Source organism: Buceros rhinoceros, unplaced genomic scaffold (genome assembly GCF_000710305.1).
Source record: "Buceros rhinoceros silvestris isolate BGI_N320 unplaced genomic scaffold, ASM71030v1 scaffold965, whole genome shotgun sequence".
In the NCBI taxonomy this organism is placed as follows: domain Eukaryota; kingdom Metazoa; phylum Chordata; class Aves; order Bucerotiformes; family Bucerotidae; genus Buceros; species Buceros rhinoceros.
In genome coordinates, this window is record NW_010410895.1 from 9,235 (window position 1) to 19,074 (window position 9,840).

A 9,840-nucleotide genomic window follows, 5' to 3' on the forward strand; every position below is an offset into this window, starting at 1 on the left:
CCTCCGGGGGGGCTGCCACATGGCAGGCTTTGCATGACAGTTTTTGCAGTAGGTTTCTGGGCCCCAGCAAGGAAGGGCTGGGGAGGTCCACTGTCGCCTGGCCAGAGAGGTCTGGATGCCCATGGGAAAGTGGATCAGGGGTCCCCCCGACCTCCCGCCTGCGGGGACCCCTGCGATCTTTTGCAGTTCTTTCTCCTGACAAACCCCCGCAGGGATGCTCACCCCGCAAAGCCAATCTGTAAAGTGCTGGATATCGGGAACTATGGAGGAGAACACGGTTCTCTGGGTGGGAAAGCTGGAGTGATCAGTCTGTGGGTTAATTAGATGGTAAAAAAAAAAAGGCGGAAACTTTGCTTCAGGCGTGCTGGACACTAGCCAGCCTCTCCAATAACTCAGCCCTGCATGGTTGCACATGGGTGTCCCTTTGCTGGGAATGTCTGTCTCCAAAAAATATTTGAGGATGAAAGAGTCACTGCAAGAGTATGCCAGAGCCCGGGATTGCTGAAAGCCCTGCATGGGGACAACATCCCGCTCCCCGCAGCCGTCACCAGGAGGAGAGTGAGCGGGGGCTCTTGGCATGGCAAAGCTGTTGGCTGTCCCTCAGGGACGGTGCCAGAAGATCAGCCCGAGACTAGTGTCTTGTCGCCCACCCAATGTACAATCTTCTGGTCCTCCCTGGATGACAGAAAAAGCCCTTGAGAGGCACCACCCCTGCCCTGGCACCCCCAGTTCAGCCTTATTGATTTCTCTGCAATGCAGAACCTCTATTTTATATCGTGATCTGTACTTCAGGTTAAACTCAAGGATTATTTTGCCCCAAGCAAACTAAAAAGGAAAGGCAGAGGTCTGCAGAGGGGACCCCGACACCCCCTTACTCTGTTACCTTCAGGGGTGGTGAAACGGGCCATTACTTCAGCCCAGGGGTTTGTTTCGAGCATGCAAGCGTGTGCCAGCATCAGCTGAAGCTGCCTGGGGTTAAACGCCAGTCTGGGGAAGGGCAGCACCTCCGCAGGCAGCAGGGCGAGGGAAAAGCAAAGCAACTGGGCGAAATGCAGCGTGTTGCTGGAGAGCTCCTGCTCGGGCTGTCGTCAGAAACAATCCCCTCCCTTTTTCAACCTGCTGCTTCCCACCGCTGCCCCCTCGCCTGCGGCTTTCGCCTCGTGTTTAAGCGATGTGCCAGAGGGGTTGTGTGACGTTCAGTAAGGTCCTGGCTGGCTGCTGCAAATTTTGTGTGAGCAAACAACAGGATTGGGGTGCAGGAAATCAAGACTCATAACATCTGCTGGGGAAGCTGTCACTGAAATCACGCTTTGAGTTTTGGTATATTAATGGTGAAAAATGGTGGCGTTGGCAGGCGAGGAGGATTCCTCGTGCCATACAGGTGCACCTGTGCGGGCAGTGCGTTAATGCGTAAAACCAAAGCTGCTCCCTCCAAGGGGCATGGAGGAGCCTCCCTGGTGCTGGGCTTTTCCCCTCAGATATCTAACGCAGCCTAAAAGTGCATGAAAAACGAATGGAGCCACGCACCTACCCTTGGTCACAGGGCTGAAGAGACTCGGGGGTAAGTGAGGTCAGCCGCAGCCCCCAATAACAATGCTTGGTAAGGGCAGTGCACCCGGCTGTCCCAGCACACGGCACAGTGAGCAGCTCCCCCGCATGTGACAGAGCCATCACCACGCACAAATTAATTACCCTAATGACCCCAGCAAGGCAGCATGTCCGCTGCTGGGACACAGCCCTGAGCGACATGTCGCAGACTCGCAAACATCCCCTTCAAGAACACGGCTTCATGTCAGCGCCAGCCATGGGCGACGGCACAGGCAGATCCCCAGACCCACTGATTATTGCAGCCATGCTGCGGTACCCAGCTACGTGGCAGAGGGGACCTGCAGGGCCACAGGGCAGCACCGTGGGCTGGTGGGGTAACATATTTTTTCATCCATCCTTGCCATAGACGTCACTGCTGGGTTATCAGAGAGCAGGGGGAATGCAGCCTCGTGCCCCACACCCGCAGCAATGACCCCCCAGCATGGCGAATCCAGCCAAACGTGGTGGGGTGGTCTCATCACATCCACCCAGAAATACAGGTGAGATTCAAGAGCATCAACACACGCTGGCTACAGAGGGGTGAGAACCGGAGCTATCACCCAGCAGAGGAACAGCAGGCTTCTCTCGTCAGGGAAGGAGAGAGGAAGGTCTTTAGCCATCCAGCAGCAGCAAAGCCCACAATCCATGGCAATATAATCATTATTCTTTGGGAGAGAAAAAACCCAACACCTCCCAAACACACATGGTCTGACTGCAGCCAGGTTTAGCCTAGGCCCAGCTCCGGAGCCCTCAGACGGTGGGTAGAGTCTCTCATCCCAACGTGCCTTTTCCCTGGTTTACAATCTGTCATTTCTTCCACATTTCTCTCTACATCTATGAGATTTCTTCATTCTTCAGAACGAAGAATCGCACATGCAAGAAGAAACCAGCTCTTCTCACGTCTCCATTACCAGGCTCAGCTGGTCCTCGAAAATCTGAGTTCAGCTGAATGCCTGCAGCCACACAGCATCCTCCACTTTGCTAATCTGACTTTGAATAACAATCACGTGGAGGTAATTAGCTTCTCAGTTCCCTCCACTCTTCCCTCATGAACCTCTACATTCTTCTCTGAACAGCATCAGAGACCTAACAACTTCTGTAAGAAAAAATTAATGTGGAAAAAAAAAGTATAATCTATTTTTAGCCCTAGAATTCTTTTCCAGAAACAGGAGAGACAAGTCTGGTTACCGTGGCCCACTTCCACCAAAGATCCAGCCTTTCAGTGACTGCTTCAGAAGTCTCAGAACCACAGAATCATGTGGCTGGAAGAGCCCTTCCAGCTCCTTGAGTCCCCCCGTTCCCCAGCACTGCCAGGTCCCTACTGACCTCTGTCCCTCAGCACCACCTCCACACGGCTGGGAAACCCCTCCAGGGATGGGGACTCCACCACTGCCCTGGGCAGCCTGGGACACGCCTGCACAACCCCAACAGGACAGAAATGGCTCCTCAGGGACAACCTCAACCTCCCCTGGTGCAACTGGAGAACAGTTCCTCTCACCCTGTTGCTTGTTCCTGGGGAGCACAGACCGACCCCCACCTCGCTCCAGCCTCCTGTCCGGGAGTTGTCAGAGCCAGAAGGTCTCCCCGGAGCCTCCTTTGCTCCAGGCTCAACCCCCCCAGGTCCCTCAGCCGCTCCTCAGCGCATTGTGCTCCAGACCCTGCCCCAGCTCCATTGCCCTTCTCTGGACACGCTCTAGCCCCTCAATGTCCTTCTGAACCCGGGATTCGAGGTGTGGCCTCCCCAGTGCCCCCAGTCCAGGGGGACGATCCCTGCCCTGCTCCTGCTGGCCACACCAGTGCTGGTACAAGCCAGGATGCCGTTGGCCTTCTTGGCCACCTGGGCACACTGCTGGCTCCTCTCCAGCTGCTGTCACCAACATCCTCAGGTCCTTTACCCCGGGCAGTTTCCAGCCACTCTGCCCCCAGCCTGGAGCATTGCAGGGGATTGGTGTGACCCAAAGAAGGACCCGGCACTTGGCCTGGTTGAACCTCAGCCCATTGGCCTCAGCTGATCGATCTGGCCTGTCCAGACCCCTCTGTGGACCTTCAAGCAGATCAACACGCCTGTCCAACTTGGTGCCTTCTGCAAACCAAGTGAGGGTGCCCTCAGTTCCCTCGTCCAGACCACTGATGAAATGTCATTCTTAGGAACTTTTCATTGTGGCAAAATAACCTGAAAATATTGGAGAAAATATGGAGCGTTGGATGCAGCCCTAAACAGTGCACAAGGTTCATTTGCTTTATTTTCCCTACGCAAAGTGGAAAAGATAGACGTGGCGTAAGGACAGCCGAGTACCAGTGATGCTGGTATCCAGGAGAGCATCACCAAAGCTCCGTGTCTTTCACACGTGAACAAACTACCCCGTGTTCTGCAAACGCACAGATCTTAGCACAAAGAAAACCCAGACCCAGAAACAGAAAGTCATTTCTCTTCTGGCATTTCACTGAGTTAGAAATACCAAATTCAGCAGATCTTCCACTTCCCTAGAGAGGAGCATCCAAGTTTAGCATTTTGTTTTAAGCTGGACTGAAAGATTTACAGCTAGATCAGGAAATGCAGCGTGGGATGAGGCTGGAGGCAGTGCCACGCTCCTGCAGCCCTGCCCTAGACAGACCTACCTACTCTGCTCTAGACCACTCACACTCCCAGAACAACGTGCAGAAGTCCAGACACACCATTCAAAACCGGTAATATGCAAAACCACAAGAAAACCTCAAATGCTCACGGTGCTGGTGCTAGACTGAGTGAGGAGGAGGAGGAAGCACAGAGCAGGGGGGCAGTGGGGATGCGCAGTGCCAGGGTACATCGACTGAGGGATAGATAATGCTCGGAGACGGCTGCTTCGCCCCAGTGATCAGCCAGCAAAGCCCTCTCCAGCCCCTGCCCTGCCATGTTCAGCTCATCCCGAAGCTCTGGGCAGGCCAGTGACACCTGGGAAAGGAAACTTAGGAAGGGATTTTTTTTTTTTTTTGCTGGAATCAGCAAAACTGCAATAAGGATTGGGATGGAGAAGTTCCCCCCACAGTCCCCTCTTGGTCTAAGCTGCGAGCTGCTGTGGAGTGGGGACCAGCAGCTGTGACTGATGAAAAGGCAAAACGAAGCAAAGAAGAAACTGAGCCCCCTGGCCACCACCACATCTGTTCCTGCCTTCTGCAGCTTCTATAGCATCCCGCTCACCAAAACGGGGCTGGGTCCGTGAACACTAACAGCCTGTGCTCAGCAGCCGGGCAGCGCGATCCCAGAGGGGACACAGATCTCACGCTTCCCAGAGAGCGAGACCCACGGGAGCCGTGCTCCAGCGGGCCATGTGTTGGCTGCATCGCCCAGCGAGCCCCAGCCCAGCTGTGCCTGCAAGCACCACAACACGCTGCCTTCGGGTTTTAAAGCACCTCCTCCTGCCACTAGCAAACCTCCCTTATATTTAAGAAAAATACAGGCGTGGTGTTTGTGAGATGAGCCTTCCTCCAAGGCTTTTGGCTCTTGGAGCAGAGCTGGCCGCCCGCACACCCGTGCCTCTGCCCTCTCCAAGGCACGATGCTCAGAGAAGCTGCCATCCAACCCAACCCAGCTCTTCTCCCCCTGCATCATCACCAATGCGCCTTCTCATCAAGGAGGGACCCCAAAACCAACAATGGCTCTGCAGAGCAGCCCTAGCAGCACAATCTGGTGGTGTTTCAGCTACTCCCGACCCCTCACCATGAAAAAATCCAGTGGGGAGAGGGCCCCAGCTCAGTGGAGAACCTGTCGCTCTTTGGTTTTTAGCTAACCGCCCTGTGCCACAGCCTGCTCAGGGGAACGAGCAGCTCACGAGGGAGAGTAGAAAGAAGCCCTGGTTGACAGAGTCAAGTTCCTCGGCAGTGCAAGCGGTTTCGCTCTCTGCTTTTCACCGCAGTCTCAGTACGAGAACGTTCTTTTGGGTTTTGGTTTGTTTGGGTTTGGTGGTTTGTTTGTTCTTTTTTCTTAATGCATAGAGAGGGAAATAGATAATCGGGATAAATGGCACAAATCAAATCAAAATTATTCTGGTCGAACTTGCGACGTCATCTAAGTAGCCATAGCATTTCGCACGGAAGCCAGACTGGAGCCTTTGAAGGAAACCCCGGGAGTCAGAGAGCAAGAGCAAGGGGAGCGAGTGGTTACCGGGTATGCTATGCACTACTTACCTTCGAAAGTCAAATAAAACTTTCCTCTGTCAAACCAAACGAGGGAAGGCTGTTCATTCTCTGTATGGCCAGGAGTTGAAGCGGGATGGGAAAGGTTAAGGAGAGGGAGAGAGAAGGACACAGTGTGAGTCAAAGAGCAGGTCATTTATCTCACTACAGGGAGGGGACGAGGCGCTGCAAGCTGTTCACGTGCAAGGAAAGAGGGGGCTGTTAAACTCTGGTTTTGGCTCAGGAAACAGAAAGCAGAAAGCAAAGCTATGGAAGCCCAGATGGAAGAGTAGTTCTGCCCGCTTGGTAAGGATTTTGGGGGGGGTTATCTTTTTTTTTTGTCTAGAGTAGAAGAGGCTACTTGGCTCATGGACTCCGTCAGCATATTCTAACTGCGCTGGTTTGTGCAAACACGCCTTATCCTCTTCACCTCCGGTGACGTCTTTCCCATGCTGCGACAGCAGCAGCGAGCGCATCCCCGTCGGGATGCTGCAACCGCACGCCACGCCGGTGTGCAAAACAAGAGACAGCGAAACGTAGGTGTTTTCTGTAGCACTTCGGGACACAAAACTTGCCGATAAACAGACACACGCACACAGAGCAGGAACTGTCTAGCTGGAACGTTTCCTTTCCCATTACAACCGCCAGCTCCCTGCATTCACACCACCTCCAAAGCCACCTCAGACACCAGGTACTGTTGGAACAACTAAGGACAGCAGGGAAAAAAATAGCTTTTTGAGCTGTTCAATTAACCCTTTTGAATGCAGGAGGTGAAAGCCTTTCACCTCACAGTCCTTTTTGTCACTGAGAAACTGTCATGCAAGGTGCTGCGAGCGATGGGTGCCGGGGGCACGGGACGCCCACAGCTGCCCGCTCCGAAGCCAGAGGTCTCGCCCGTGCCCTGCTAGTACAATACCTGCAGGCGTTTCACGGCGCCTTTCAAACGCGGGCGGTTTGTCAATAAAAGCATCATCTTCTGATAACACAAGCAGAAGAAACACAAAGGAAAGGAAACAAAAACACACACAAAAAAGAAAAGAATGAAAAAACAAATCCCAAATGAAATTAAGCAGCGCGCTGTGTCAACGAAAACAAGACGGAGAAGGCTTTTAATGAGGAAAATAACGGAAGGGGCGCTGACGCAGAAATAACAGCTCCTTTCTCCGCAGTAAGTTGTTCACATGCCACCACAATGAAAGCAAACCAGAGCAGCACGGAGCACAAACACACGGAATAACTTCCACATGCTGTTGGACAAACTCCGCTGGACTTTGCCACAGGGAACAAGAGACGGAGAGCGTGGTGGAGATGGACCCAGCAGCAAGCCAAGGGTTGTGGGCAGCCCCAGCCGGGTCCCCCAGCACCCTCAGTGGTCCCCGACCTGCTGCTGTGCCCACAGACCTGCCCAGGCATCCCTGCTCCCGGCCCTGCTCGCCTTTCACCTCACCTTTTCCTCTTTTGGGATGAAAACTCCGGGGATTAGCAGCATTCTTGCCTTCGCTACAGGTTTGCAACCTGGTGCGTGGATGCTCGCCCAGCGCCAGTGCCCACCCTCACCCCCAGCTGCCTCTGTCAGGATGACAGGGAGATGCTTGGGCTTTCCCGGAGGGGCTCCCAAACCCCATCTGCCCCTGCCTGCTCCCCCGTCCAGCTCTTCCCAGGCCAAATCCTGGCAACACGGCACCCGCCACTTGGTTTGCATAGAGCTAGAAATGAAAAATCTGCAATCTGGGGGTGCTTTCTTGGCTGCCGCATTCAGTGTCCCCCCGCCGAGAGGTGAACCCAGGGCCCTGGTTTGCACCCGCCACTTGGTTTGCATAGAGCTAGAAATGAAAAATCTGCAATCTGGGGGTGCTTTCTTGGCTGCCGCATTCAGTGTCCCCCTGCCGAGAGGTGACCCCAGAGCCCTGGTTTTGTGTCGCTTTCAAGAAAAGCCCCTGTGGAAGGAGTGGGAGCCACTGGGGCCAGTGGACTCAGCTTCTGCCCCTCCACTGCCACATTAGCCCCCACTGCTCAGAGTGACTAGGTCGTTAAAAACATCAAGCAACAACTTTTGGTCACAAAAATATACGTTAGAGAGAAAAATAAAAACATTTTAAAATGAGAGCCTAAGGGACCCATCGCCTGTCCAGCCTGTAGGACCAGCGCACAAGCCCCCATTTCATAGCCAGCCTCCTGAAAACCCCACAACTGTCCCTGTCCTCAGCCTGGCTGCTCCCTGCCACCAAATTCATCCTTCCCAGCATGGTTTGAGGTGCCCCGTGGCTACTGTGCCCACAGGCACCGGCCGAGGCCACTGACAGTGGTTCGCTGCCAAAGCTGCAGGACAGCGGGCACAGACAGGACCAACAGCCAACACAGTGGGGATGCTCAGGGCTGGCTGGCCCCTCGCTTGAGATGTGGGGTATTTTTTAGCATGCTGTGACAGTGACCAACAGCCGGCGGACAGGTACAAGCATCTACAACACCTCAAGAGTGAAGCAAACAACAGGATGAAGGTGCAGGTTGGAGACCCCAGCAAACCTACGGGGAGGTCTTGGGCAGAAACACCCGGCCACCAGCATCACGGGGACAGTGCCCACTGCATGGCTCAGGCCACTCTACCGTCTTCCAGTCATCAACAATGGCATTAGGGTGGCGATGCTACTGCTCCTCATGGCTCATAAGGTGATGAAACACTGCAGCCAGGACCATGGCCGAGCGCACATGAACACCAGGCGGGTTTGGGTTTTCAGGGGGTTGAGGTTTCACAGCTCCCTCCGCAGAGCCCATCTGCCAGCCTACGCCAGCCATGGCCTGCAAAGCTCCTTCCCCACCACACAAACTAGGCTCATCACAAAAAAAATCAGAAAGGGAAGAAAAAAGGAGAAGGAGTGATCCTAGGGGAAGATGGAGCAGCATGAAGCAAAGGGAGGTGGAGCCAGCAGGTGGGCGGGATGGCAGGGATGGAGGGAGCACTGGCAGCTGGGATGGAAAGGATGGAGGGGCGGAGGTGCAGGGGGACCCACACATGGAGCCTGGGAGCTGCCAGCCAGACTTTCCTTACATTTCTTGTCTCAGTCCCTAGGGAGCACCTGGGGGGTTGGGCAAAACCACGTTTTTCAGGACATCCTCCAAAAGAAGACTGCACTTTGGTCTGGGCTAGGAAAAGTCCACCTAATAGCTTGAAGGAGCCTTTTCCAAGGCCCTGTTTTCTACTACCGCTTCAAGGGGAAATGTGAAATTAAGTCATTCAAAGAGATTTAGTATTAGTTGTCTCCTAGAACCCAAGGTCTGGCTCCCAGCCCCCTCCCCTCCAGGTACAAACATTCCCTACAAAAAAAAAAAGCTATTTTTCACCGAATTTGCAGACCATAAGCACATTTCTTATTATATCTCCCTTAGTGATAACCTCAACCTTCACCAAACATTCATTTTCCACAACGTTTGGAGCTGCCGCAAAGAAAGCTTCCCTAGCAGCGTGATGTTCATGATCCTTTGCCCCCTCTCAAATCCCTTCCGTCATTTAAAAACATGATGAAAATTGATGAACGTGAACCCGAGCAGCAATCGAGCAAATGAAAATGTTTCAGGAATCTTTTACGGGTGCTCAGAGGAAGGAAAGGTGAAAGAACAGCAGTGCTGTATGTTTTTACCAACGGTGGGAGTGGTGGCTGCGCTCAGGGAATTGGTGGAAGATATGGAAGAAGTACTTTCAGCACGGGCTAAAGGTGCTATCGGAGGAGGGCTGGATGAGTGAATAGGAGGGCTAAAAGGCCTGGACTGCAGAAAAACATAAAACAACGAAAGGTTAAAGAAAACACGCATAGCAACATTTACATTGAACAAACAGAAGAATTCACCTGAAGCCATCACCCTCTGTACCTCCAGGCCAGCCCTGCCAAGGTAGTGCAAACCCAAGCAGCTTCAGTCCTTTCAGCACCAATGGCATTTAGGCTGCAGCTAGGAAAGCGGCAGATGATCCCCACCATGTAGATGTGGGTGTTTGACGTCCTCATCCATGGGCAGGAGCTCCAGGAGCCATGGGATGGATTTAATGAACCCATGGGCATTGGGTATTGGGAAGGGAGAGGTGCCCATTTCATACCAGCTCACTGGGGA

At 53.6% G+C, this 9,840-nt stretch overlaps 1 protein-coding gene across 1 annotated transcript in view; it reads right to left on the reverse strand.

Moving 5' to 3' along the window:
• Positions 1-9,501, reverse strand: part of SGIP1 (SH3-domain GRB2-like (endophilin) interacting protein 1) — a gene marked incomplete at its 5' end in the record, with an annotated part of 13,725 nt that extends 4,224 nt beyond the window's left edge. Inside the window, 2 exon segments of the mRNA XM_010135750.1 lie at positions 5,752-5,811; positions 9,375-9,501. Of these exon segments, the coding sequence (XP_010134052.1) occupies positions 5,752-5,811; positions 9,375-9,501 (187 nt within the window).
• Positions 9,502-9,840: the final 339 nt, after the last annotated feature.